Consider the following 24,604-nt stretch of genomic DNA (forward strand, 5'->3'; position numbering starts at 1 on the left):
TGTTGATTAGGCCTACCTGTAAAAATCAAATTTCAATCAACATTAGCTATAGTGTATAGAATTATGTCATCAGTAAATTATGCAAATTAGTTCCAACAAGGCTTCGAACCTTCAAAAGTAAAACTTGACCCTTTGGGACAGCCCTACATTTAAGTTCACACATGTAGCCTACATCATCGGATCAGAACAAGATTTAGATCCCAATTGTAAACCCACAGCTAGATTTGTGTAAACAAAAACAAGAAAAAAAGAAAAGCACAATAAATATTTGAAATATTAAAAGTATTTGAAAGGTACAATATACATATTCTATCTAAACATTTTAAAGGCATTTCTGTTTTGTGATATAATATAATTTGCAAGGGAACTGCTCATATTATTGGATAATTTGGTTTAATCTCTCAGCAATGGTAATTTTATAGCTGCCGATTATAAGTTTATCAAGATTCACAATATCTTTCCTCTTTTTCGAAAATGCCGTTTTGGAAATGGACTGTTGCCTTTATTATATTAGAGTTCTGAGCTTATGTATTATTTTCATTGGTAGGGGGAACCTAAACACCTCTGGTAATACACATATCAATCAGCAAACTGAAATGTGTTTTACTGAAGTCTCTTATGGTCTAGTGTAGTGTGCTATACGTGACATGGTGTCAAGCACTCTGAAACGACAGGTTAATGGCTGTGACCATTACTGCTTTAAGTGCTGCGGGGCGCTATGTCGGAGAGTCTCTTTTCTGTGTATGATTCTGAGCTTGGGCTACATATTTTAGTTTATATTGCTGTAGGGGGTTATAATTACACACTTAAAATGCTGTAAGTGCCATTGACAGCCTAACATCTTAATAAGAGGAAGCATGTTCCATCATAACCTTTGGCTTTGGGTAATGTAGACCATTTTCTCAGATTCACTTTAGTTTTTAGAACTTTTTTTTTTTTCCTCTTATGCTGTTTTATATGTGGTTGGTATTGTAGATTTGAAAATAATTTGTAGCCTAAATAAGGTGTGCCACTTAGACATGAGCAACATATCTTGTGCACTGCAATTGGACACACAAAACTGCTAACGTTTCTTGCCAAACTCTCTTTTAATCAATTTTCCCTGTATTGTTTTAGTTTCTTTTTCCCGTTGTTTCTAAAATTATACACATGGATTTGTTTGGAGGTGTGGGTTAAAACAATGAAATAAGAACAAAGGATCAGAATGGCTTTATGGGGCAGTGTTGTGAATGTGATGTGGTTAAGTTGTTAACGCATCACTCGCCTCCTCTCAGTGCATCATCAGTGGCTAAATTAAGTGTATCGCTCATTATGAGATAATTAGGAGCTGTCTATAGAGTACAATTTAGTCTAGGGAGCCTGCAAGCCTTTGCTGCATTTTGTTACGATTTCAGCTGAGTTAGAATGACTTCAACTCTATCTTTTGTCGAACTAGTACTGACTTGCATGTGCTCCAGGTCTCTGCTCATTGACCACTGACCACCTTGGGGGCAGTGGCTGTCCAGAACCAAGTATACATACCTGCTTTAGTATGTTCACAAGGTTTTAGTAGACCGGCAGATCATTAAAGAAACGCAACAAACTAAATAGCTGCGCTCCGTTGATGCAATTTCCCCACTTGAGAGTTTTGGGGAAAGTCTACATCAACCCGTTTGTGGGGGTGTTTCCCTTTTCTTCAAGATCTATTATTGTGGTAATTCAGTGCCAACACAGCTCTTCTGATTTTGGCACACTACAGGTTTGTTAAACACAAAATGTGGCCTTTTAAATATAAGTCTAGCCACTTAGCTGTAGAATGTCGCTCCCACAGTGATTTTTAATATTTACAAAATCCAGGATTTGCTGTCTGCCTTGTGTGGTGGCTTACTCATTTCCGACCTTCTGGGTAATGTCTGAAGGGTGATGAAATCAACAGCAGATTGAATTCGCCAACTGTTATTCAACAAAGTCTGTTCTTGCTTTTCATTTTGTGCAGTATATTATTTATTTATTAAAACATTTTTATATATTTTTTGTTCAATTCTTTGTCGCAGTTGTAACGTTTTCTACATGTTGTCCTGATGGATGTAGTGTACACTGTGATTGATTTCTGTTTTAAAGTTGTGTGTGCAAGCCAATTTTTTACTTTCCATATCAACATCTGAAGCTAAATATTAGCTTGTGCTTCTCTTGTCCTGCAGGTGATATAAGTGAATGAAAAAATCTGCTTAGAGATCCCAGTATTTAAACAATGAAAGAATTAACAATATGTTTCTAATTAAAGTAGTGATGGGAGACGTGGTTTTCCTTATTTCTGCACCTTGTTTAAAGGATCCTTATAGTAAACAAATTGAGTTTCATGAAGATATTTTATCCTCAATTATAATATTAAATTACTTTAAAACAAAAGTAGACTATAGGTAAAGCTTCATGATCGTTTACTAATTTTTCCCTGATCCAGAACTGTACAATGTAAGCAATCGAAACAGAATTCAGACTTTTAGGAATGGAATTAATTCAGCGTGTTTAAATATCACATTGCAGTCTGACTGAAGGGCCCAGTTCTCTGCCCAGTTATGCCATATGGCTTCAGCTTGCATTGAGGAATGAAATTTAGCAGTTTGTGGACTGGAGTTCAGTATTCTCATCTGAAACATCATCACCGTCTGTTTGATGTTCAGTGTTCGTTAACTAATGCGATTGCTTTGTGCCAGTCTTGACAGCCATGTTTATTGATTTAATTTATGCATTTTATTTATTTTTTAACAAAGTTTAAATGAATGCAATCAAATTAAGGCAATTAAATATAGACAATGAAGGATGTATCCCAATATCAAACAGAAAGAGATCTTGGTAGACTTATGGCTGAATAATAATAGGGTGGACTATATTATCAGTGACATGTATACGCACAGATCTTCAAGTTCTGATTCTGCATTTGTATGCATTTTAATGTATCAACCCAAAAGCATGATAATTTGATAATTTAAACATGAATAAATACATCATATTTTAAAAGCCACTTCTTGCTTCCTTTTAAAAACAAAACTGGTAATTAGTTATACATTTTGATAGATTTTGTAGCAAATACAGAATATATTTTCTATCAATAGATGTTAATACATTTTACATTTCAAGACTAAGTTTTAAACATTATTGTTATGGGTACAGAGTACAGGGTACTTTTTCTGGAGATAAGATTTGGCCCATTTCTCAAAATGGAGCCCTAATAGATCTCATTGCAGTGAGCAGTTACAGCCTGTTCTTACTTGTAGCAACATTTACCAATGAAGTCACACCTCACAAAAAGATAAAATGGGAATTATTTGGAAAATGAATATCATTCATTATTCAGAATTGGTTTAAAAGCCTTTGAGTTTTAATACAGAGCCTTTATCCTGGTGGAGTGACTTTTTGGAAATGGGTTCATTGTAAGGTAGCTATCAGCTGTCTAGACCTGTTAAATACTATGTTGACTTGTATACATGTGGCATTTTCTTTCAATTACAGGAATAGTTAATCCAAACTGGGGATGAGATTGCACTTACTTCTATTTGCCTTTCCTTGGTTTCCCTGTATCCCATAAATTGAGTCACTGTGGCCAGATGTCTCGGAGAGATCTTCTTCTGGTCTTGCGACTGAGGAAGATGTGAGCAGCTATTGTGGCTGCTGTGCAGTGTATGTGTACTTTTGTTTGTCCTTTGTGACTGGGGCTGTGATGGTCCCGAGACCCCTGGTGTAAAATAAACCAGGTACTCTCTTACAAGGAAATTCATTAATTCCAAAAGTTGTCCAGATCTTATTCTAGGTAGGCCAGTAAAGTGCATTTTTGAGACACACCATATCAAAAACAAAATACTTAGAAAAGTAACATTAACAGGTGGACAGTAGTGTGGTTTAAGGCCTTGTTTCTTATGTTAATTGTGAAATGTTTTGGATGATTCCCCATTGTTTCATTGATAATGGCTTTATTGTGTAACTTTCAGCTTTTGAAAGCTGAGTTCAAGGAAGTTCGGTAAGGGAACAGACTGTTATCCCAATAATGCATAATCTGTTAACCACAGTGCACTGCTCCACATTTATATTCTTTGTCAACATCACATTCTGATGTTGAGCCTGGAGGAATCTTTTCTCAGCCCCCTTAAGCCATGAATTTAAATAAAATTGTGTCACAGAAAATGCAAACATCGATGCCCAGTCTGATAAGAAAAGCTGTTTTGCATTAAATAGTGATCCTTTTTAGTCTAACCCCTTTTCTCTCTCTCTTTCTTTTGCAGCTGTACAGTGTTATTGTCACCTTTGCCATAACTCGACCTGCAATACAGATGGCCTCTGCATTGTGTCCATCACACGCACTGGTAAAAAGATCATCGAGCAGCACAGCATGTGTATCGATGAGAATGAGCTCATTCCCAGGGACCGGCCCTTCTTGTGCTCTCCGTCTGTTAAAGGTGACACCAGCATCTTCCCTCTTTGCTGCAACACGGACTTCTGCAATAAAGACCCGCCGACTCCACCAACAGGTAAAGGTAATGATGTCCTTGTCTGCACAGTTTCCAGAAGGGTAAAACCTCCACCATCATAAGAGCAGTCATGTGCATGCATTTAACATGCAGCTCAAATTCATACATACACCGATCAGCCATAACATTATGACCACTGACAGGTGAAGTGAATAATCTCGTTATCATGGCACCTGTCAGTGGGTGGGATATATTAGGCAGCAAGTGAACATTTTGTCCTCAAAGTTGATGTGTTAGAAGCAGGAAAAATGGGCAAGCGTAAGGATCTGAGCGACTTTGACAAGGGCCAAATTGTGATGGCTAGACGACTGGGTCAGAGCAGCTCCAAAACTGCAGCTCTTGTGGGGTGTTCCCGGTCTGCAGTGGGTCAGGACCTATCAAAAGTGGTCCAAGGAAGGAAAAGCGGTGAACCGGCGACAGGGTCATGGGCGGCCAAGGCTCATTGATGCACGTGGGGAGCGAAGGCTGGCCCGTGTGGTCCGATCCAACAGACGAGCTACTGTAGCTCAAATTGCTGAAGAAGTTAATGCTGGTTCTGATAGAAAGGTGTCAGAACACACAGTGCATCGCAGTTTGTTGCGTATGGGGCTGCGTAGCCGCAGACCAGTCATGGTGCCCATGCTGTCCCCTGTCCACTGCCGAAAGTGCCTACAATGGGCATGTGAGCATCAGAACTGGACCACGGAGCAATGGAAGAAGGTGGCCTGGTCTAATGAATCACGAGTTCAAGGTGTTGACTTGGCCTCCAAATTCCCCAGATCTCAATCCAATCGAGCATCTGTGGGATGTGCTGGACAAACAAGTCCGATCCATGGAGGCCCCACCTCGCAACTTACAGGACTTAAAGGATCTGCTGCTAACGTCTTGGTGCCAGATACCACAGCACACCTTCAGAGGTCTAGTGGAGTCCATGCCTCGACGGGTCAGGGCTGTTTTGGCAGCAAAAGGGGGACCTACACAATATTAGGCAGATGGTCATAATGTTATGGCTGATCGGTGTATATGCCAGTATAAAACAATATGCATGGAGGTATTCCTTCAACACGGAAATCTTTGTTGTAAAAATAAATCAAAGGTCTGAAGATGACCCTAATAAATGCTAATTAAATATATTCTCTTTACAGTTTTATATAACATGTTCTGATAGCCTACTGCATTTTTCATTTTCAAAATAGTAGTAAATGCTATAGATTATAAATTTGAGTTTTGTAATTTTTACTTAGTTTTAACACTTATATACATATACCTAGGCTTCATATGAATTTAACCATTGAAGTGTGCATGTTTACTAAGGACTCGTTTGAGTTTATTTATAAAGTAGACTTTAATATCTCTGTATGAAGAAGAGCATTTTCATTTTGAAGACCCATTTTTTAAGGCTACCAAACAGGCAGCTTGGCTTCTCTCTAATAAATAAGTTTACTCTTGAAATACATACACATTATTTATCTCGCTAAGATGACGTGCTTTGGAAGAATAAGAGGTTTTCTTTAGCAAAACAAGCTCTTATCAGATTTCTTAATTTGTTTGTGCTTAAAATTTAAATATAGTGTAAAAAAAATCTTTTGTCATTTATTGAATTTGTTTTTAGTCTTGTCCCAGGTCAGGCATTGTTGTTTTTGTTGCCCCACCCCCCCTCTATCTAATGCTAATGATTCCAATGATTTGGATTCTCATAGTAACCCAAATCGAGGATGTCTACTTTCCCATTTCTGGCATTCATGAATACCCTTGGGTTTCTTTATCTTTCATATGTAATCTTCAGCATTTGCAGTAGCCAGTCCTCTAGAACACAATGGACTACCACTGAGATATTATATGTTGAACACAAAAATAATCTGAGAGCAAACAAAGTAGCATATTACATTAGTTTTACCATCTAAATCCAGCCAAGTAATTTTATTTACATTTTCTATGTTTCTAGATTAGCTTAAATTCTCTTCTCCCATTCAATTTTTTTCCCCTTTTACAGTTTAACCTTTAGCTGATTATCCATGGTGATCATACATTACATTGAATTGTACCAATCATAATGTGTTCTATTTCATAGTAGCAGATTTGTCATTTAAAAATGTGACTGTAAATTATTAAGAAAAAGGTGGTCACACGGTAATCCTGTGAAATCACGTTGGAATATTCAGTAACTCCAAGCGCTCATAAATGGACCTACCCTGTATTGAAATTGTTTGCTCACACTTAAGATAGGTTTTTTTTTTTTTTTTAATTATATTTTCATCATTATTAGGGCCCTGTGTTTTACGCGACCTGCCACATTAATTCCTCCCATTACAAGGTGCTCATGTAGTCTGCAAACTAAACAATTTATTTATTTAATCTCCTGTTTTCTTTAATCATCTCAATTAGTCATTCTATTAAGGTGCATTGCCGTCTTTGTTGTGTATTTTGCCCCTTTTGCCATTGTAGTTATTAATTCAGCAAATTACTGACTTTCAAACCACTACTTAGTTTGCCAGTAAGGACGTGAAATAGGTGTTAAATTGCATTCATAATGGTCTTAAAAAGGTCTTAAAAAGTCTAAAATGTAACTTGTTGATACCTGCAGAATCCCTGATAGGATATTAATGGCAAGGTTGATTATTTGGGCATTATACTGTCAAATATCCTGCATTTGGCAACAAACATTGAAGAATGTCATTGTGTGTAACTGGCTTTATCTTAGACCAATTGAGTTACATTATTAAAATAAACTTGCACGTGCAGATTGACTATCATTTTTCAGTTCAGTGTCCAACATCTTTACATATTTTTATAAATGTAGTTGTACAGTTTTAGTCCTGTGCAAATCAGTAATTTTCAGTAGATATAAGATTTGCTCCCACATTTATTATTTGTTCAGAAATGCACGTAGTTTGAGAGCTTCCATGTTTTTCACTGGAATATGTGCCGCTGTCAAGTCACAGATAACCACATTGGTGTTTATACATTTTTCCCCTTAAATTTGTTTACTGGAGGATGCGGCCTCATAGCTGTCAAGCTCAGTTTTCTGTTTTTGTCTGATGATAAATTTAGGTCTGTTGTTGACCTTTGCATTTGGTGGATATTGTTATGTGCGTTTGCTTAATTTAATTTTGATTGTGATGTCATTGACTTCATGGTTAGGTCTCAGTGTATCTCGATCATTTGTTTTTATTTTTCAGATTAGTCAAAGCGTAATGTGTTTGTTGATTTTACTTAATTGGGAATTTGATTTCTCTAACTGGAGTGGCTGTAGGGACATCTATGGCATTGCAGTTGAATTACAGTAATAAATAAGTTGCATGAAGTACAGGGCCCTGATCATCACATAGTCCACAAGGGAAAATATTGTGACCAGCTCATATTCACCCAGATTGAACAGACGCACAGGAATATCACTGGTTCTCCACCATGGTGTCAGTCCTGCTAGAATCCAGATATTTTGAAAAATAAATATCACTGAACATACTGACATTTTGCAGGCGTTTTGTTTCTTAGTCTGATGTCACTTCTTTTCAGAAAGCAACGCCTTGTCGATTCAATACAGAAAGATGAGCTTTGTCTACAAAGGTCAGGTCCTCCATTATAACTACTGAAGGTGTTGGAGGGTTAAGGTTGACATTTATTGATGTTTCTAATTTCTACCTTCACATTCACAATGAAACAGTGTATGTGATACATGGGTCATGGACTGTCATATGGTTCATATTGCGATACAACAAAAAACAGAAGTTGCCTATCCTTATTGAAGCCGTGACAAGATTTCTTTAAAAAAATTAAAACTTGTAATTTTAAAAAGTACATTATCATCAATCATAGGTCCACTGATAAGTACAGTCTTTTAGAAACTCTGCCTCTGAATTTTTATTTTCATAAACCATTAATGAGATCAGCACTAATTTACATTTTCATGAATTATGCAAAAATGTGAAATTCTTAATCATCTACTAATGAAACTTTGATTTCATCTTCATTAACAGTTCTGAAATATTCATGAATGCGGAACATGCATATAAGTAGATTTTCCAAATGAGAGCGAGATTTAATATTCCGCTCTTCTGAAATATAAAACATATATGGTCATTGTATTGTATATGAATTTGGGCTTGACGGTGAGAACTAATAGCAGTTCATAATTTTAAGACAAAAAAACACGTTTACTTTCAGTGTTTTAAAATCTTAACCTGCATTAAACCTTAGAGACTGGAAATGCAACCCCTGGGAGACGCACCTTTGACTCAGTTGCTTCTCAAAAAATGGTGCGCTAACTGCAAGCTTTTATTTTTGCATCCTTATGTCTCTTTAAATATTAATACAGTAATCCCTTGTGATACGCAAATTTTAACACGATTTATAAGCGGACATCCAAGCAGGAGAATCAGTTTCAAAACGTGCAACGTTCTCGTATATATGCGACCACGTGTTTGTTCTCAATGTTTGTCCATTCCAGAGATGACGAGATTTTTTTATTAAAGCCTTGTAATAAATTAATCTGGAGATATGCTTACTGGGACAACCTTCTTCTCATTTAGTTTAATTTAAAGTGCATAAATAAATTGTATCACTTCAATGCAAAGAGTTAAGTTGATTAAATATAAGTGACTTAAAATTTGGTGTAGGTACCCTAGTAGCAGTGATAGTTCTTAATGATTAAGATTCAGATCAAGGACAATGTAACATTGTCATTTTATTTTATTGCACTTAAGTTAATAATTGTTGCCATGTTTTTTTAACCATGTGTCACTAGTTTAAAATAAATAAAATGTAACAACATGTTGCCTTTTGCTGCTATCATAACAAAACAAACAAAACAAATACATAGAGCGGTGTCCTAAGGCAAAGTGACTCCCAGTTGTACTTGAATGTGTTCACCAGGTTGGTCACTCAAGGCAACAAGTCAGCAACAGTTTTTGCCCCCTTTTTGCCATTGATAAATGTTTCTTTAACAATTGTGAAGATTTCTTGAGTGACTGCAGGGCTCTCCATTTCTCAGACCATGGGGATAGTTACAGGAACAACATGTGTAAAATGTTTGAGACGTTAACAAATTGCATAGTGAGCCAATCTTCCTCGCCACCTTGTCTTTGTGAGACTTCTTTTCAGCAGCTGACTGACCTTTTTATGAGCAGAAATCTAACTGGCTGTGTGTTGTGAAGTGCTGTTTAAAAGCGCTGGCTTGAGGGACTCCCCCCTGCCCACCCCCTCCCTACTTGGATCTGAAAGTACATTTTTCACCAATGCGTTTCCTGCATTTCATTATGAAGAACAGCCTGGGGGAAATATCACAGCATACATGCATAAATGAAAGTACGGTCGATCTGTGCACTGAATGTTATAGAGATCCCTGTTTGATTACCTCCCATTTAATGCGCCCATTTTAAAGTGTTGAATGTTTTTATCCTGCTGAGGCTGCATCAGTGTGGGGGAATTACTTTGTGTTATTTTCACACTGAGCCTGTAATTTTCTCTTCCATAATGTTTTGCTACATCCTGCCAAACATTCCATTACCTGAGTATTTATCTTTTAAAGTATGACCACGGCTGTTCTGGATTTCTTAGCATCTTACTGTGTCTCTCCTTTAAATTGTAACTTTTTAATAAGTAGTGTTTTAATTCTTACATATTTCCTTTTAATTGAAGCATAGAATTCCCCTCTAATCAAAAACTGGTGAGAAAGTCTCTGTAAAAGGTTAGATATGGGATATCATCTGGTGTGTGACCTAGTGGACATTGACTGTGAAGTCCACCGACTGGATTGAGCAAAGTTCAGAATATCATCCAGGTTAACTCATTGTTTCAGCCGTTAATGTTTTACCCCGTTTTTAAATGCTATTCCTGTCAAATATTGGCCTTATTGTCGTTAATGCAAGATGGAACAGGAGAAAGGTAACTGATGCGGTACACTTTATAATGTATACAAACACAGCCTTTTTAATGAGTCGTCCCATTTTTAGTTTAGTTTACACTCCTTTCCAAGTAATATTTTGCCTTTTTTCCATTAGCCTTCCTTGTTTCATTATGAAATTATTTGACTAACATATGAGTGACCATAAAATATTTCCTGCATCTAATATTTGAAATATTTTTCCCCTAAACGGTGCATTCTGCAAGACTGTTACAATCCCCCTTCTGTCTTGTTTCAGTTCATCCAGATGAATCGCAGCCTCTGCCTTTGGGACCCGTGGCCTTAGCAGCAGCAATCGCCGGCCCCGTGTGCATCTTGTGCTTTGTGCTGGTGTTGGTTTTCTACATCTGTCACAGTCGCTCTGTCATTCACCACCGTGTGCCCAATGAGGAAGACCCCTCGCTGGATCGCCCTTTCATAACAGAGGGCACCACCCTGAAGGACCTGATCTATGACATGACGACGTCGGGCTCGGGATCCGGTACGCTACACTCACCGTTTTTTCTCTGACTCTTGTAATGCCTTCACAGCTCTTTGCTTCATTGTAATTTGGTTTCATTCAAGTTTTTATTTGTTTTTATTTGTATCCATTGATGGAAAAAGCCTCCTGGGTTTTCTGTGCCTTGTAATAAGTAAATCTTTAAGAAACCACGGAGCAGCCCTGAAATGCAGTGCATCATTTTAATTTCTCACAGTTTGCATCACCACCGCAATAAATATTTCGAGAAGGTAGAAATGATGCTGCTACCCCCTTTTTTGTTAATTCCGTATGGATTGAAAACCACTTTACTTCTATTTAAAGGACTAGTTTATTATTATTTATTTCTTAATTTCTGTTTATGTTGTGGGGGAAAAATGTTGAAAGCGGCTTTATAAATGTGTATACAATTTACATTTGGTGTAAACATTGTTTGCATACGACAACTTAATTCTGTATCATGATTTTTTTTTTTTTTAATTTTAACTGATTTACAGATGTATGTATTTGCTTCACCATACTTCTAGTTCATTTTTACCAGCGTGGTTACTCGGCTAACATTGTTTAAAACCTTTCTATGATATGCTACGAGGCCAAGTGTTTTTTTTTTTTTTTTTTTTGTTCCTTTACCCTTTACATCCAGTCACTGTGTTTTGATAGAATTTTTTCTTTAATTATGAGTTGAACCACTTTTTAAATCTTTCCACATCCTTAAAGTACTTCAGACAAATGCTTGTGTACACAATAGTTGAGGTCCTTATATGTTGATCGGTTGTAAACAAGCGTGTGGTTGCGCACACGGGCATCCAGCCATCATTTCTGATTCCTGCGCACCAATCTTTAAGAGTTGTGGTTAAGAAAGGTGAATGGTTGTATTGCTGAATATCAGTCTCAAGCACTGGTCCTGTTAAACATGAAGGATAACCTTTTCTACCTGCTTTCAGGCTTTTCTTTGGTTTTGTAAAGCACTTACATGTAAACAAGAAATCAATTCTGTATTTTGGGCGCTTCGTGTACCAGTAACTCAATGTCTTTCAGTTACCACTTAGCTAACCAAAAGTGGCTGTTAGGATCTACTTTTAGTACCTCATTTAATGGTGGGGGGGAATCGACAGCACCCAAACTAAACGCATTTCTATATATATAAAGAAATGCGTTTAGTTTGGGTGCTGTCGATTCAACAACTGTAGTAATACTGCAGTTGTTGACTTCTGTGTTTATGTTAAAGCAGTAGTTTTTTAGAAGGGGCTGCTTTTCCCAGAATGCATTGAAAACCCCTTGAACGTCACTGACACTGCTGTTCACATAAGACAAATACTACTGTATTTCCTGTAACAGTGTAATAGATCAGCAGGAGGCCTGGTTTAATCTATTGCTTTTCAATTCCAACGCCTCAGAATATACACAGTTCTCTTCTGTGCCTTGGTGCATGTGGACATGTATTAGCCACATAATATATTGTAGTACAATTTTACAATCTAATCCCTGAAGAAATGTAGCTCACAGTTTGGCCCAATTATAGCTAACTGAGTCTCAATCTGGCAGGCAATTGGTAATCATGTGGGGATTAAATGAAGTGGCAGTTGTGTGAACTTTCTTCTCTCATGGCGCCAACCATTTATTCTTGTGTTGTCGAATAGAGGGGTCCATGTCCTTTTTGAGCTTTTTGGAAGAAACTGACCCATCAGCTCTTGGAGCCCCTTCTATTCCCCCCATTCAGGCTCTTCTAATGCCCTATTTTGACAATAGACTAAACCAGGGATGTCCACGCTATGGCCTGGGGGCAAAAAGTTGGTTTGGCCCACTGAAGGGTATGACATAAATAAGTTAAGAATAAAACCCATTTTGAAAATCAATCCTTTAATTAATAGTTTGGAAATCATAATACTTTTTTCTTAATTTCTTATTGTGAAAGAAAAATATTTGTAATAATAATAATATGAAAACCCCCAATATCAAATGCAAAAAGTAAGCGAATGCTAGGTTTAGAAGCCATCATTAAACTATAATTTCTTCTGTGATGTCCTCCAGGTCTTCCTCTGCTGGTACAAAGAACGATTGCGAGAACAATTGTCTTGCAAGAGAGCATCGGGAAGGGACGTTTCGGTGAAGTCTGGCGGGGGAAGTGGAGAGGAGAGGAAGTGGCGGTGAAAATCTTCTCCTCCCGAGAGGAGCGCTCCTGGTTTCGCGAGGCCGAGATTTACCAGACTGTCATGCTGCGACACGAAAATATTCTGGGGTTCATCGCAGCAGACAATAAAGGTTTCATGATCTTCAGCATTTCTTGTGAAATCAGTAGATTATTATTTTTATTTTTTCTTTGGCAAAATAAACCTGTTCTAAAGTGTAATTTATGTTTTGTGTTGGAGCAGTGATTTAATCTTGTTAAGCTTTGTAAAAGTAAACTAGAATGCTGTGTAGTTATCTACTTCAATTTGAACTTTAATTTTCCACGCGTGCATTTAGCCAAATAGTAAACTGACCTACAGCACGCATGAGATGTAGAAAGCTAGATTGGTTTGACCTGCAGGTCCTTCCAATGTAGTAGTTGTGTAATCCACAGTGGAGTTTGTTTAAATACATTGTCTAACCATTTTGCAATTGAGAAATAATATCAATTATATTGACCCTGATGTAACAGTACATTCTCCTTTGTTTTCCTCAGATAATGGCACCTGGACCCAGCTATGGCTGGTTTCTGACTACCATGAGCATGGATCCCTGTTTGACTACTTAAACCGCTACACAGTTACGGTAGAGGGCATGATTAAACTGTCCCTGTCTACAGCCAGTGGACTGGCCCATCTGCACATGGAGATCGTAGGAACACAAGGTGAGTTGCGCCTTCAAGTTGCTTCTTTTAGCTGTAGACCCGTTCCCAGTTTCTAAACGGATCATATTTGTGATCTGTTCTATGGTTAGGGCGCTATGTTTTTCCCCAACTTATTTTTTTCCTTCTAACTGATTTGTTAGCCTCTTCAGTTCAACTAAAATAAGTAATTAACACATTAAGCTCTGAGTTAAAACCTAATTACCATGAGCATTTCTGGCCATTCCATTAATTATAGTGCTTAAATAATTTTTGATGCAACTGGGAAAGTATCAGATCAAAAGTGACAGCGACTAAAGCAAACCTTTATAAGGTGCTTTATAATCACCACAGCACTATTAATAATAAAAACTAAACAAAAACAGCTTTATCATTGACTTACTTAATATTAAGTTTTCTATAATATAAAATAGTATTCCTCTAAAGAAGTTCCATTATGCAACTGGCAGACATTTAAATAATGGGCCTCTACTAAGCATTGTTTATAGACTTGTCTTGTACAATATATTTGCTCATAATAAAGCGTCAATTATACTATGCTAATAGATGATTAGATGAATGTTTTTTTTTTTATTAAAGTCATCGTGGGGTAATAAACGTATAAAAAAATGATTGTGATTATCATCTTGGTGCCTTTATTGGTCACTTTCCTTTTACTGCCATACTACCTACATGGTTATTGTTAAGTCATGAACATCACAATATAATAATAATAAATATTTATGTGGAAAACAAATCTGTGGGTTAAGTAGTGCTCCTGAAGATCTTAATACTCACTTCACAACCCAGTGTTCTTTCGTAGTAAGACTAATTGGGATGAATAATGTAAACCAATGGGATAATTGCTAATAATTGTTCAATTGGTAGCTTAATGAGGAGTAATGCTGCACTCTTGGTGCTGGAGGACTGAAATAGTTTAAGTAATGCAAAACACGAGGATAAATTAACATTGTTTTGGAGACCAAGATGACAATTCAAGTAAAGGGTGGGTTAGCAAAGCCCTTTTTTAATTGGAATTAGATTTTAGGTTAGGTACCTCAAACCTCTTTTTAAAAGAAATGTATTCACTCTCTGCCCCTCTATTTTTATATTTCTTTTCAGGTTGTTCCCCTCTCTTTGGCATCTCCCCCTACCCCCCCCCTCTCTCTCATTCATGTGGCTTCCTTAAGGAAACATTTCTTCGTGTCTAAGAAGATTCTGATCTGCATTTCTGTCACAACATGCTTTGTGGAATGTCTAAATCTGAACTGCACAGTTGGAATGTGCCTTTCCCTTTCTCGTTAAACACGCCTTTTTACTGTTGTGTACATTCACGTTAGAATCAAATCCGTGTGTTTTGCAAGCCTGTCCTGAACAGACCAGAGTCGAGCATGAGGAATAATGAAGTCATTTGTTTCGTGAGCGGAGCTGTCAAGGATTCTGTACTTTCAAAATGAATTATTCCCCCGCGGGTAGATACGGATCAAGTGACAAGAACATAATAGAGGAGTCTTGTGTGTCCTTACGTGAATCTTGCATTTTTAACTATATGTCGAGACTGTAAAGCGGGAACATCCGAATTGCATTCTAGTATCATAGTTTCTCTTTAATCAGGGTAAAGAGAGCTGGGTGTCAGAGGAAATTACTTGGGCTTGAGGTAACGTAATCAGGCCTTTCGCTGCAGTAACTGTTTGGCATATGGAAATTAGCTTAGTTCCTTGTTTTTTTTTTTTTTTTTCCCTCTTCTTTAAGGTGGTCTAAATTGACAGGCTGATATAATAACCCTTCTACAACTGCCTTGCCTTTTATACAGGTAGTTTATGCTTTTATTCATCAGGGAGGGTTGTTTTATATGACTTAATAATAATGAGCAAAACAAATCTTAAGCCTCCCTTGTCATTTATTATTATTATTATTATTATTATTATTATATTTCTTAGCAGACGCCCTTATCCAAGGTGACTTACAATTGTTACACTAGATCATGTTATTTGAACATACCATCAAAACATAACATTTATACAGCTGGGATTTTAGTGGTACATTCCAGGTATACCTTGCTCAAGGGTACAACAGCAGTGTCCCCAGCTGGAATTGAACCCACAATCCCCTGCTCCAGTGTCCCTAGCCCTAACCAGTACTTCACACTGCTGCCCATTAAAACTTTACTACAGTATTTTTTTATTTTGTCTTTTTGCCTCTTCTAACGACAGGTAAACCAGCAATTGCCCACCGAGATTTGAAGTCCAAAAATATCTTGGTGAAAAAGAACGGGACGTGCTGCATAGCGGATCTGGGTCTGGCAGTTAGACACGATTCAGCTACAGACACCATTGACATTGCTCCAAACCACAGGGTTGGAACGAAAAGGTAATTCACGTCATGAGTTTTTCAGTACCTGATGGAATGTACGATTACAATGACTCACTGTAAATGTTTGGCAGCAAAAACAATTGTGGATTCCGGAGTACATAAATGTATGTAAATGTAATTTCTCTCCTCCCCCTTGTCTGTCATTCGCTTTCAAGTATCAAAAGACAGCCGTGGAGTTTAGTCATGAAATGTATGAAAGGACTGGAGCGTATGAGTCAGCAGAGGATATAAACAACATATCTGTCTGATTGATGTAAGAGCATTTGTTATTTTAGTGAATGAGGCCCACAGTTTGTTTCTGTGAATAACAAGCTGAGATTTTACAAGTTTTAATTAGAAGTGTGCTACAGTCCATATGAAAATATAATAATTATTTCAGTATTATCAGAGTGCATAAGCAGGTTTAATAGAACCTAGCAGGTTTAATGAAAATATAATGGGCAATTGATTTCAGTTTTTGTCTAGATGTAAATTGCTCATTTATTATCCTGTTTTTAATAAAATGTGCAGAATAACGCCTAATGGAGCTAAACTAAACTTTATCATTTTTGTGTAGATATGTGTATTTCATATGCCGTACTGATGATTTAAATGATGATTTGAAAAGGCTACACTGTGGATATTTCAGATTTTGCTCTGAATTTCACCCTTTGGCTATTGCTCTTGCCAAATCACTTTAAATTGTTTTCATTGGTAAATTGTTATCTGCTTCTGATTACTTGGTGTTAGTCTTCTACTCTACCTTTGAATTGTCAACCTGGCAATAGTATATAATTCATCCCTACAGTGTTAAAAACATTTCCAGTAAAGGGCCCTGTTCTTTATCCCCGGCCTTTGTATTTACCCATCACATTTTGGCTTCATATTAATCCCTTGCCCTGGAAATTCGCAGAACCTGGTATATTATTGATTTTGAGTTTGCTTTTGACGTACTATTTTTCATCACCAAAATAAAAAAATATTTTTGTTTTCAAACTATTTTGAAACATGGTTTGTTGGGTGCAGGCCTCTGTAGGATTTCGATCCAATTAATCTTCCACAAAATGGGGAGCTACATAAAACTCTTCAGGAAAATATCTGATTTGCTCCAAGTTTAATCCCCAATCTGTGTGAAATACTTTGTATTTTACCCAACACTTGGGCTCTAGTGACATAAATGCGATTTGACACCAGGATGTTACAGTAGCCTATTTTTACTTAAATTATTACACTCAACCAGCTTGCCTTGTAAGCCCTACCAGCTGGAAATGTGGAAAATACACATTACCTAACCTTCCTCGCCCCTGCCCTTCCAAGCCTTTCTTGTGTCATCGCCTTAACATCAATCATAATCAACTTTCATGTGTGTGACATAGTCAAAGATACATACCTGCAAATTAAGATTTTAACAGGCAAACTGACAGGTACTCCATGAATTTAAGAGCTGATGTAGATTACAATGCATTTAGACTTTTATTTACTGTATTAAGTAATAATTTAACTGTTTTAATGTGCTTTTGGATTTGGCTTAATAAAAGCAACGTCAGTCAATAGTTGTACAATTAACAAACTTCATTAATAGCTTCGATTTATTCCCTGCTCGTTTTTCTTCCTGAAACTGAGCATAAAAAAAAAAAACTGTTTGAATTAAGTTAACTGAAACGTAAACGCTAAATATTTTGAAATAGAAATTAAATTAAAAAAATGTAACTGAAATATTAATATTATTGATTTTAGCTTGTCTTTAATTCAGCTCCTTTCTGCTTGAACTCAAGGATGGTAGACTGTGATCTTATTTACAAGGTTTGATGTACACTACAACTATTTATTGTACCTTCAAAACTTTTTAAGCCTGTTGATTGGTATAATTATATCATATTTTGTTATGAGTTTCCTTCTAGAGACTTTCATGGTTTAAATTAAACACAGACCTCTAGTAATAGACGTAATAAAAAAGAAAAAAAAGAAAAACATTGCTCAGCTTCCTGTTTCCTGAAACTGGAAGCAGAGCTATGTCGGTGCAATTATAAGGAGACTGTCATATAATATACTTAACAATGTAGTAAGTTAGACTACAAGATTATTTTATAATTCCTGCAAGACTGCTATAACTGTTATAACTTGCGATAATTTGTATTTTGCAAGCTATTTGATTAAAAGATGATAATGTGCTTTGATTCTTACTGGTGTTTTGATTGACTTCAAGATTGCACATTAAAGGAGTTCCCCGATCAGTCACAGCTCTGTTTTAAAACCAGAAGTGCAACAATATATGCAAACAGTTGAACTGATATACGTGCTATGATGATTAAAAAGGTGGACCGTTGACTATTGCACGTTCCTTCACCTATAACTTCCATTTGGTAGTGCACAGAACCCTATATTTATCAAACCTTATATATCCTATGTATGTATATTTGCAAATTTTATTTCACTTTACGTGAATAAAATGTGAATGTAGTTTGCAACAAGTTAAAGAGAAGACCTCTAAATTAAACCACAGTCTTTGTCAGTAGTGCAGGAGAAGGTGAATAATAATTAAAAAAAAAGCCGCAATGAGTGTCTACTGCATGACTTGAACATGAGCATCCTTTTAAAATGGCTTAATTGGACCTTTAACACCAACAGGACTTGAGGGATAGTGTGTGAAACACTTCACTTTATATCGGCTTCGATGGAGAGATGCGTTTTGACTTTCTGACAGCTGCTGCTTTGCCTGTCAGTTGGTGCTGTTTATAACATGCTTTTGTCTAGAAAATTTACTTAAAACACAATAGGTTTGCTGGCAACATTGGACTTCGTTCAAACGTAAAAAGTCTGGTTGTGTGTCTGGATTATGGTTTTACTTTTGACAGAAACCGGTTTTGTGCATTTTTAACTAAATATGGCTTAGTGAACAAGTCAATAACATCAAAGGAAAGTAGAATATCCTAGACCTAGACTATAACTTAGAATTACAACTACAATTCAATGCAGTTTGTGATCGCATAATAATGGAAGGGGTTTGATTATTTGGCATCATCCCAGTGTATACAATATGCCCTTTCTGTTATAATTTTGTGACATGTATTTCGATTGTTTCCCTGTTCCTTTTTCCGCTCTAACTTGTCATGCTAACTACTCTAGAAAATCTATCGTCAGAGGGGAAAAAATGAGACCAAAAAAAAGTGAGCTCAGCTGTGTGACTAAGACTTATTTTGCCTAGAGTGTCATTATTTTAAATGGGCACTTTAAAAAGACAAAACGCTCACACCTGCTGCTAGATGAAGAGTCAGCAGTTAGAATCTGTAGCAATTTTCTCTCTGCAGTCTGCTTTGTAGACTTGTTACAGGCTCATAAACTGGCCCAGGTCTTTGTGGTATATATTCTGCCTCTTTCTTTTTAAGATTTTGTCGATGCTAGTTTGTTTCCCATAAATCTTTCACAACACATTTGAGGAGCTTTATTTATTTATTTATTTATTTATTTATTAATTACTTAAGACGCTTATTTGAAGTGAAAAATGTAATCAAATGGAGGAAATGACAACCATTACTTTAAGCAATGACTGCCATTTGAGTGTATAGAAACTTGTGTTAATACTGGATTACTTGATGTGCAGGGCCAATGATGTATATAATTATTCTTTGTATTGCCTTATTCATCTGTAATTAATTTCTCCACAGGTACATGGCTCCAGAAGTTCTTGATGATTCTATAAACATGAAACATTTTGAATCCTTTAAGAGGGCAGACATCTATGCGATGGGTCTGGTCTTCTGGGAAATAGCTCGTCGATGCTCTATTGGTGGTACGTCCTGATTTATTTGTGCACTTGGAGTTATTTCAGCTTGTTGGTTGTGGAAAACATCACCCCCCCCCCCCCCCAATCCTCTGCTTTCAGTATTATTTACACCAGCCTCTCATATGGTTTCTTAGTTTACAGTATGTATTTAAACCCTGGCTGTGTTTCAATGTGGGTTTTGGGGCTGTGGAAGTACAGTGAATTATGCATCAGTTAAGCATATTTTATTAATCTGAGGTTTTCTAGTGAATTTAAATTGTGGCTCAGACTTTTCATGTTTACTAATTTAATTGAGTACTCATTACAAATTAGTAAATGGGTGAATCCATGTATTTAATCAGATAATTCATATTTTCTTCGGTGTAGCTTCTGAATGCGTTTGGTTCGTCCATACATTTTAAAAACAATCCCATGTTGCCTTTCTATAAAGATTGTAAATATGCATTTGTTTAATCTGATTTCATCTGATATGATCTTTCGGAATGACTTGCATTTACCTTAATGCAGCTGATAGGGAGATGTGTTGGTTTTTCGCCAAAAGAATGATGTGGAGTTTCTATCTTTGTGATGTTTTGTTGTGTGTGTACAGTAAATGACTCATTACTTGTGATATTAGTGAGATTAACTAGAAGTGTTCTGAATTGTTTCCAGGAATTCATGAAGATTACCAACTCCCTTACTATGACTTGGTGCAGTCGGACCCCTCTGTAGAGGAGATGAGGAAAGTGGTCTGTGAGCAGAAGCTGCGACCCAACATTCCTAACCGGTGGCAGAGCTGTGAGGTACGCGTTCAACTTCCTGTGGGGGGCAAACAACATTTTTATATGTTCATAATTGGGAGTCTAAAAATCCACTACTTTACTTTTGGATTTGTATGTGTTGTAGTGTTGTAATTAAACGCATCTATACTAAAGTTAAATTATCTATAAGTATATTAGTCTGAAACGATCGCATCATCCCCGGTTACTATGCAAAAGTAGGCTGATCGTGGAGATATAAAAATCCACCCAACGCTCAAGTGCTGTCCTGAATCAATTGCTGGCAGCCTGACACGTGTCTCTCGGTCTTGCTCCTGTCCTCTCCCCAGACTGCCATTTCACTACATTACCATAGCAACATATGAACACTTAGGTCTCATTAAGAAGTCCAAGCATAAAAGCCACATTAAGCCAATTGTGTGCAGGCAAGTCATGAACAGAAGAACTCGCATACCCCCAAAACGTAGTTGATATTTAAATAATCAATTCGATTGGATGGATTTGATTAATTATCCCAGCTCTAAACATACGTATTCATATTTCAGATGAATCTGGAATTGTATAATAGGTATTCCTAGTCTTCACAATCCCCTGGAGATAAAATCCCCATGTCCTTGTTTGCCTTTAAATGGACAATATTGTGTCTTAGGTTTCCAAAAGCATTAATCTTGGAAGCTAATGCACTAATGTATAAGCTTCTCCGTTTTATCATGTGTACATAAACCACATTCATTTTTGTGCTTTATTACTGTTCATTTATTGCTCTGAAAGCAACCATTACCGGATTAGGCCCAATTTAGAGTAATAAAAACTGTAATCTAATCTTGTGTTGTGAGGTTGCAATTGCTGCCACACTTTAAAAATGAAAGCCACCATTTATTAAATGAGCTCTTGATGTGCAAGTCTTTTCTGGTGATATTCTGTCTGTACATTAGTTAAGTGTTTTATTGGTGAACTATTCTGATTCTACATTAGAACAAGAGGTGAACAAGCTTCTAAATACAGTTAAAATGTTTTAATGATGTACCCTTTTTTTACATCCTGTCATTTGTGAAGCCCAATTGGAATCACACAAAACAGTATCTCAACAATCCTAATTCATTAGGGAGTTCACATACTGTGCGTTGTCATCTTTTATAGATGTATGCTACAAAAGATAAACCGACTTCATTATATTGAAGGAAATCTATGGTGTAGACAGTCTCGATCTCAGTCAAAATTAGAAATGAAAGTAGACAACGGGAAGCGATATAAAAAAAAAAAACTGTGCACTTAAATACTTGTTTTTGAACCGTTATATTTGTAAGTTTAGTTTTGTTATTTCCACCTATTTTATAGTCTCTGCTTCAAATCAAGGGTGTGAATATATACATTTGTAGTTGAAAATGTTATTCTGTGGTTCAATACCATATTTATCTCGATCTTACTGTAATCTTTCAGCAAGTGTGTTCTTATGCTTCGAGATACTCTTAAAAAAAAAAAACTGTCAATATGCATGTAGAAACTCCAACCCCAAAAGTCCAACTTACACACTATGTAGTATTCACTTTCAAGTCTATGTAGAAACGCATGTTCTCGGACAGCCTATTTCAGAAAAAAGAAAATGGGACACGGTCTCCAGTGTTTTCAGATCTTGCAGAAACATTTAAATAAAGAAAAACGCTTGCTATGGAAAACGAAAACGTACAGGTCCATAGAAACCCTTTGATATAGCTTAGACCTTCATTTAAACCAGAAACAAACAATTGTTACACTTTTTCCATTATTATTAATATTAAGGTCTTGAATACCCATCCTAATTTTAATTCCCCATGGAAAGGTGTGCAGGCTTTGCAAAACCACGTAAAGTAAGTGATGAAGTGTAGGCACCTCATTGGGGTTAATAGATATCGTTTTACACTCACCTAAAGGATTATTAGGAACACCATACTAATACTGTGTTTGACCCCCTTTCACCTTCAGAACTGCCTTAATTCTACGTGGCATTGATTCAACAAGGTGCTGAAAGCATTCTTTAGAAATGTTGGCCCATATTGATAGGATAGCATCTTGCAGTTGATGGAGATTTGTGGGATGCACATCCAGGGCACGAAGCTACCGTTCCACCACATCCCAAAGATGCTCTATTGGGTTGAGATCTGGTGACTGTGGGGGCCAGTTTAGTACAGTGAACTCATTGTCATGTTCAAGAAACCAATTTGAAATGATTCAACCTTTGTGACATGGTGCATTATCCTGCTGGAAGTAGCCATCAGAGGATGGGTACATGGTGGTCATAAAGGGATGGACATGGTCAGAAACAATGCTCAGGTAGGCCGTGGCATTTAAACAATGCCCAATTGGCACTAAGGGGCCTAAAGTGTGCCAAGAAAACATCCCCCACACCATTACACCACCACCACCAGCCTGCACAGTGGTAACAAGGCATGATGGATCCATGTTCTCATTCTGTTTACGCCAAATTCTGACTCTACCATCTGAATGTCTCAACAGAAATCGAGACTCATCAGACCAGGCAACATTTTTCCAGTCTTCAACTGTCCAATTTTGGTGAGCTTGTGCAAATTGTAGCCTCTTTTTCCTATTTGTAGTGGAGATGAGTGGTACCCGGTGGGGTCTTCTGCTGTTGTAGCCCATCCGCCTCAAGGTTGTACGTGTTGTGGCTTCACAAATGCTTTGCTGCATACCTCGGTTGTAACGAGTGGTTATTTCAGTCAAAGTTGCTCTTCTATCAGCTTGAATCAGTCAGCCCATTCTCCTCTGACCTCTAGCATCAACAAGGCATTTTCGCCCACAGGACTGCCGCATACTGGATGTTTTTCCCTTTTCACACCATTCTTTGTAAACCCTAGAAATGGTTGTGCGTGAAAATCCCAGTAACTGAGCAGATTGTGAAATACTCAGACCGGCCCATCTGGCACCAACAACCATGCCACGCTCAAAATTGCTTAAATCACCTTTCTTTCCCATTCAGACATTCAGTTTGGAGTTCAGGAGATTGTCTTGACCAGGACCACACCCCTAAATGCATTGAAGCAACTGCCATGTGATTGGTTGGTTAGATAATTGCATTAATGAGAAATTGAACAGGTGTTCCTAATAATCCTTTAGGTGAGTGTATATGCTACCCACTTGTGCATTTTCTATTTAAATGTTAGAACGCCTACATCTCTTGCTGGTTGCTAAGCAATGAAGAGAAGGAAGCGGTTTTAGTTCAGTTAAAAGTTTTAGTTTAAAATAAACACTGCTCTGCTATTGTACAATTTCATTGTGTGCTTAAAAATGACAGTTGTGGAGTCCTTGTACTTTAAAAAGAACACCAAGAGAAAAAAGTTGGAAGGTGCAGATCGCCCTTGGAAGAAATTGTGATGTAAAAAACCTATTTTGTATTTTATTTAAATTGCTTGATGACACAGTTGCACGAATTGAAACTTATGTGATTTTATTACTATTGTTTCAATTTTACAGTGGCATTTTTAAACGGTGATACATACCCACGCCTCTAAAAATCTTTATTAGGCCTACTATTTCTCATAAAGTTGCCTTCACCCGCAGTAAAGCCCCACTTAGCTTTTTTTGGGAATTAATTTGTTTTCAAATTTGGAGCATTGCCTTCTGAGCTTCAAAGTTGTCTAAAACAAGAGGAGCTGCAAGAGCATTTGCAGGTTGTTTCCTCATTGTTATTTTCTTTATTTAACACCGCTAGAATGTGACCACTCTCTCGCATCGTTGTGAGTAATAAGATCTGCAAAACTCATCCATTGAGATTTTACACCCGAAATATTTAGCTGCGCGAAATCCATTTGCAATATGCTTCTGCAAACAAATCACAGCGTGTACATTTTTGATTGGATTGGGCCCTAAGATTGATTATTGGGTCTCACAACCATTTCTAGGGTTTACAAAGAATGGTGTGAAAAGGGAAAAACATCCAGTATGCGGCAGTCCTGTGGGCGAAAATGCCTTGTTGATGCTAGAGGTCAGAGGAGAATGGGCCGACTGATTCAAGCTGATAGAAGAGCAACTTTGACTGAAATAAG

The 24,604-nt window shown here is 37.0% G+C and overlaps 1 protein-coding gene across 2 annotated transcripts in view; it reads left to right on the forward strand.

The window, feature by feature from the left end:
• tgfbr1b (transforming growth factor, beta receptor 1 b) overlaps positions 1-24,604 on the forward strand; it is a 55,065-nt gene that overhangs the window by 22,878 nt on the left and 7,583 nt on the right. The window contains exons 2-8 of one of the 2 annotated variants that reach the window (XM_066723365.1): positions 4,257-4,508; positions 10,622-10,864; positions 12,893-13,123; positions 13,527-13,694; positions 15,884-16,040; positions 19,688-19,812; positions 20,458-20,588. In XM_066723365.1, coding sequence (XP_066579462.1) covers positions 4,257-4,508; positions 10,622-10,864; positions 12,893-13,123; positions 13,527-13,694; positions 15,884-16,040; positions 19,688-19,812; positions 20,458-20,588 — 1,307 coding nt within the window. The remainder of the gene's footprint in view (positions 1-4,256; positions 4,509-10,621; positions 10,865-12,892; positions 13,124-13,526; positions 13,695-15,883; positions 16,041-19,687; positions 19,813-20,457; positions 20,589-24,604) is intronic. The other variant, XM_066723366.1, reaches the window with a different exon arrangement.

This window comes from Amia ocellicauda, chromosome 2 (assembly GCF_036373705.1).
Source record: "Amia ocellicauda isolate fAmiCal2 chromosome 2, fAmiCal2.hap1, whole genome shotgun sequence".
In the NCBI taxonomy this organism is placed as follows: Eukaryota; Metazoa; Chordata; class Actinopteri; order Amiiformes; family Amiidae; genus Amia; species Amia ocellicauda.